The 5,927-nt window shown below is 46.7% G+C and overlaps 1 protein-coding gene across 1 annotated transcript; it reads right to left on the reverse strand.

Annotated features, from left to right (window-relative positions):
• Positions 1–264: 264 nt before the first annotated feature.
• On the reverse strand, positions 265–2,201 carry LOC105992873 (UPF0472 protein C16orf72). Its single transcript, XM_013025959.1, has one exon. The coding sequence runs from the start codon at positions 2,199–2,201 to the stop codon at positions 1,371–1,373; it is 831 nt and encodes a 276-aa protein (XP_012881413.1). The 3' UTR covers positions 265–1,370.
• Between the last annotated feature and the right edge of the window lie 3,726 nt (positions 2,202–5,927).

Consider the following 5,927-nt stretch of genomic DNA (forward strand, 5'->3'; position numbering starts at 1 on the left):
TGTGTACTGATGAGTACATTTCCAGAATTCTAAAGATTCCCTAGACTCTAGACAGGTGATACAGAGTCATGACCTCCACATAAGTATAACACGTACTTTGATATTTAGGCAAGTTTTAACTGGGTAACAGTCCTTCCACCTCTAACACAGAGGTTCTGCTTGATGGTTTCTAGGTTGATCTGTTTTGCTAAAATATTTGGACTTTAATGTTTCACGGATTTTTATTTATACAGGGAGAACATGAGTACTCCTAGGTACCAAGCATTATACTAGATACTTGAAATATAGACTTCATCTGGTATTCACAATGACCCTAATAATACATAGTTTCATTATACAGATAAAAACTGAGGCCAATGGATATTAAGTGACTTGCCCAAAACCATACAATTACTTTGTAGAGTTATGATTCCAGTATTGGTGTTTCTAAATACAAAGCTCATTTTGTTTTAGTTATCCCATGCTTTCCTCTGAAAACCCAGAAGTTCATTGTGATTCACTGGCCTTCAACTTGAAAACAGAGATCACCAGAAAAAAAAAAAAAGATGTAATTTCAGAGAAAAGAATTTTTACATTCCTAAGGGGAAAAAAAAGGAGCACCAATCGGGCCTCCGGGAACACCATGTTATTTCATCAGGATCTCAACTGCTGGTTTTAGTTTCATTTTCCTCAAGAGAGCATCAAATCTACCCAACATCAAGTATTACCAGCCCAACCATTATGGCACCTCTTCCCACCATTATAATCACCAAAGCCATCAATCATTTTTTTCCAAAACAAATCACAGCCTAAAATATATTACTTCCACAGATTTCTAGAAATTAGGTGCATGTACAATGGGGCACAAACGGAAGAGTCCAGAGTCACAAAGATGTCTAATCTTACATTTTGGTACAATGTAACTGAATTGGCAAAGACCATTAAAGCGGAGAACCAAAACAAGGAAGGATAAAATGATTATATATGCAAGTAAACACCTGCTGTGTCTCTCTCCTTTATGAATTTTTAATTAGGTCAAATTAATAGATTCAACAAACATTTTGAGCACCAGCAACTGTGCAAGGTGCTAAGGAATATAGGTATGCACAAGATATAGTAGGCTCCCGCTCTGACTGCATACTTCTTCGCTTCACACGGTCTTGCTGACTCGGTGGTACCGGATGTTCCCTAATATCATTATATTTGTTGGAAAGTCAGCCAGCCGAGCCATTCTCTGGAATACTTTTGGAGTTTCTTTCTGGTAAACCGGACCGAAAGCTTTGTTTAACTTGGAGAAGGCAGACAGATGATCCCCAGTAGCCGTTCGACAAGCATGTTGAAGGTCAAGTGAGCTGTCAAGCAAGATGGTGGTGGGCACGCAACGGGGCAGTCTAGACCAATCGGTTGCGCTTGTGGGACGGGGAGTCTATGGTGCCATCACCGAACTGGGCCGAGGAGCGCTTGCGGATGCTGCCACTCTCCAGACGGAGGGCCAGTTCTTCTGCCCCAAAGGGGTTCAGGTCGTCCTCAAGGAAGGTACTTTTTCGACGCCCACTGGTGGCCACCGCGCTGTCTGGAGCAGGGGACCCAGGCGCTCCGGATCGTACACTGATGCTGGCCATCGCGCCACTGAGGCCATGCAGGGCGATGGCCTCCTGGAAGGGCTGCAGGTCGACATCCACCGACGAAGTGGACTCGGTGCCCGCAGCCTGCGTGGCAACCCCGGCCGACGGCTTCGGGGTCGTCCTGGGGGTGCGCTGGGGGGGAGCAGCGGGGGGCGCTTTGCCACAGAGGAAGGTAATGAGGTCTTCGCGACGGATGGTGCTCCGGCCCTTCTTCACCCACTCCAGTACGTCTTTGATGCGACGCTGGTAGCCAACCTGGACGCCCAGGTCAAAACTTCGTTGGTGGGCATGCCCGCTCTCTTTGTACAGGCTGGTCACGGCCATGGCCGCGTTCTGGAAGGGGTCCCACATAGACAGTCCTGGCTGTTGGCAGGCGGAATCCTTGTAGAGCTGGGCCACGGCGGTGGCCGAGATCTGGAAAAGATGCCAGAGCCTCTGTTGCTCGCTCTTGAGCCCCGCCGCGTCGGCGGCCGCGTCGTCCTGCAGCTCGGGGCACAGCTGCTGCTGCTGCTCGGCCTCGGCCAGGCACTGGCGCTCCCACTTGGAGAACCAGTGCTCCGCGACCTCGGCCTCGCCCTCCTTCGGCTGCTCCTCCATCCTGCACCTCCAGGCCGCGAGCCTCCTCCACCACCGTCTCCTCCGCCACCACCGCTCGCTCGGCCACCTCCACCTCACCTCCTGCTGGCGGATCCCCCTCCTCCTTCCGCGGCGGTTGCCACCGCCGCCGCCGCCGCCGCCGCCGCCGCCGCCGCCGCCGCCGCCACCGCCTCCGCCGCCGCATCAGCGGGCGCCGCCGGGCGGGCGCGCGGGCGGTGGGGCCATGAGGCCAATTGCTACGGCGCGCGCCTAGCGCGGCCTGGGTGCACGCCCCGCCCCGCCCCGCCGGCCCGGCCCCCGGCAACGCTGCGAGCACACTCTGTGGAGCCACGGAGATAACCCCCGCAGCCGCCGGCGCCGCCGCGCAGTCCCCTTCCGGTCCCGCCGATCGCTCCTCCTGCCCCCTCACGGCGCCTCGGCCTCGCTGTCGCCGCCGCCGCAGGCTGACCGATCGGCCCCAGCCCCCGCGAGCGCCGCGGCTGCCGTACAGAGAACTCGCAGGGGGAGGGGGCAGCGGCGGTTGGAGCGCTGCCTCTCCGCGCGGCGCTTGCCTACCGCTTGGCCCCTTTTTCACACATTTTTGGGACTTGTCAGCTTGCATCCAATGAGCTGATCAAATTTTACATCCTATGTTGCCAGAGAGGATTATGGGGCAACTTCATGGTGTCGATCACATCCAGGGCGCCGATCCGGGGAGCCCGGGGTGCCACAGTGGATAGACCGTAACGATCGTCATAACTGGGCAGCCAGTCTGGAGTCCAACAGTGTATTTCACACACTAGGTGCCCGAAAAAGTGCTCCCTATGCATCGAAGCTGTATCTTGTATAGAAACAGGGGAGTGCTATTTCCAAAGCGTACATTCCTTCCGCCACCCCCCCCACCCCCGCGCACGTAAGCTCTTCCTGGGCCTCAGTTTCCCCCTCGTGTCCACTAAGGTATTTGGGCTAAGTCTCTGAAAAGCACTTAAAAGTTGTGATGAAAAAAACCTTCCTGCTGTCCCTGCAAAACACTTCTTCGGGACTACTTGCATACTGAGCAAATTCTAAGAGTAACTATTATTGTACAGGTTTATGTCATTAAAATGCCATGGAGTCGTTATCTGTGGTGCGTTTCTCCCCTAAAAGTCCCAGAGTAAGGAACGGCTGAAATCCAGGCCGCTTTTGGAAAGAAAGAAAGACAGAAGAAGAAGAAGAAGAAAAAAAACCCTCATGTCCACCAGCCTGAAATTATGGTTCCTTAAAATATTGCAAAAATACCAATACAAAAGTGAAGCAGGAAACAAACGAATGTGTTTTCTTTGAGTTCAATATCAGTTCCTTTATAATGATGCAATCCATTTGCACTGCAGACAATTCCAGAACAAACTATTAAAAGAAGAAAAAACAACTGTCACTAAGCTAAGAATAACATGAAAAGGGGAGAAATTCACATGTAGTCATTTTTCAAATTCATGGGGAAAGTGAAAAAAAATGATAGTTTACGTTATAGGATAATTTGCTACACATACAGAATAGGCCTGTGGACAAATATAAAAGAAGCTCAATCTTCCATCAAAACATATTTGATAAATCCCAAGTATAAAAATTAGTATATAAAATGACCTAATCATCAGGTTCATCATTTTCCTGAAAAGAAATACATGTTTCTAACTTAAACTTAAAAGACAAGAAGACGAAAAAGAGGGGATTGTGCCCTTTCTCTGTAAACTAGGCTTTTTCACGATTCATTAAACCTTTTTTCCATATGTGTAATTGGACCTTTCTCATTTACATAAACGAAGGATGAGGCAAAAGACCTAGGATCAGCCCAAATGGTTATTTCTCATTGCTCCTAGATTGAAATATTGTAAACTCAGCCCCAGAAAGGCAGAGCTCCCTTGCCCAACACTGTGTCCCCCAGATCTCGAAGTACTTCCTGGCTAGGAGTCTGAGAATTTGCTAGGGCATTGAGGCTACGGGACTCATCCTGTCTTACAGTTAGGATCACAGGCACATGTCTTTATTTTCCCTAAGGAAAAAGCTTGGACCCAAATGAATGACAGGAGGACACCATAACCTACTCATTTCTGATTGGGTTAAAAACTCAAGAAGAAAGACTGTACTGTTTTTTTTTTTTAAAAGAGCTCAACCCTCTGTTGGGGCTTGAGTTGTCTGGCTGATATCCTCCATTCAGTTGGTTTCAGCACCTGATTAATTAGTTAATTAGTACTTAGAGCTGACTAGCCCCCGGTCTGCAATTTTCATGCCTTGCATGGTGAAATGTTGAATCCAGTATTGAAATTTCTGTCGAACACCCTAATTATTATCACCCCACTACTTTTAAAGCCATTGCACCAAATTATTATTATAGTCAGAGCCAGACAACTCTGTGGGAATATGTTCTTGCTGTGAAATAATGGTAGCCTTAATCAATATTTTTCACTGTTGCCCTTAACACATTCAAATAAAGCAAATAGGAAAAAAATCTAATTCAATTAACCTTCAACCCCTCCCCCTGAATAAAAAATTATTTTATACAGAAGAGAAATTTGAAGAATTATACCCAAAATGTTAATAATGTTTTATCAGCTTCCCATGTGACTCAGTGTCTTTACACAATGCATCTTATCTGACATTAGTTTTGCTCTTATCTAGGTCTAACATGTCAGAAATAAAAATAGACACAAAACAAAGAGATGGGGGGGTTTTAGCTATAAGGAAAAGATGCTATCTCTGTCTGTGGGGGGGCATTTGATGTTTAAAAACAACTGCTATGGTTTAAGAGTGGTTTAAGAGTGGTTTAAGAGTGAATTTTCTATTAAAAAAAAGATATTCCTTGGCCACTGTCATTCTTCCATAAATTTGGTGTCAAACTTAGGGTGAAGTATGGACTAAGGAGAAATCATTTTGGAAAACAAGTTTAGGCATAAAAGTAGAAGAATCTAATTTCGAGCCTTTCTCAATGTTACCATTATTGAAAGGGACTGATGGGTCATTGATTTCCAATATTATTGGTAACTATTTTCACCTGGTAACAATTCCTATCTATCAGTACAGTGAGAGCCTGTAATTGTAAGAGCTAAATGGTTCACAAAACTGGATACACAACCACACAGACCAGTAAATGGGTCCGACTGAAAGCAAAAGTAAACACCAACCTTAGGAAATGAAAGAAGTTAAAAGATAAGTGTTAAGGACCTTATTCTTTTTGGAGAATAAAACAAGATTTAGTAGCTTTCCACTTAATTTAAATGAAAAGAATCACTACCTTACATATTGCAGTGATAATGTAATGGGGAAAGAAAACAAAAAAGTCTTTGTACAAATGACACCTCCTATAGTTGTGGTGAAGAAACTTTTCCCCTTGGTATCTGCTAACAAATTCTAATTAATGCTGCACATTCCTTTACTGAAATCATTTAATGCGTAACAAGGGGGGTAAAAAGAAATGCTGAATGCTCGTGATTGCCCTGTTAGAATTATGGGAGTGAAAGCCTGGGGCCCCAAACTTACTGTCTATTAAAGCCAAGCTTTGAAAAAGAAATGCAACCTACAAAAGCTGTCAATCTCCCTTGCCCCTAAAGCCTGGGTTCACATGGATTCAAGTGACAGCCCTCCTCCCCCATGCACAATACATCAATCTGTCTCTCCCACAAGCACCCACAGCCCATTGTGCTGGCCGCAGGTGCCTATTATGGCACCCATGGCTGCCTCCCACAGCTCCGCCCCTGAGAAACAGGAACTGCA

This window comes from Dipodomys ordii, unplaced genomic scaffold (genome assembly GCF_000151885.1).
Source record: "Dipodomys ordii isolate 6190 unplaced genomic scaffold, Dord_2.0 Scaffold89, whole genome shotgun sequence".
NCBI classification, from domain to species: Eukaryota; Metazoa; Chordata; class Mammalia; order Rodentia; family Heteromyidae; genus Dipodomys; species Dipodomys ordii.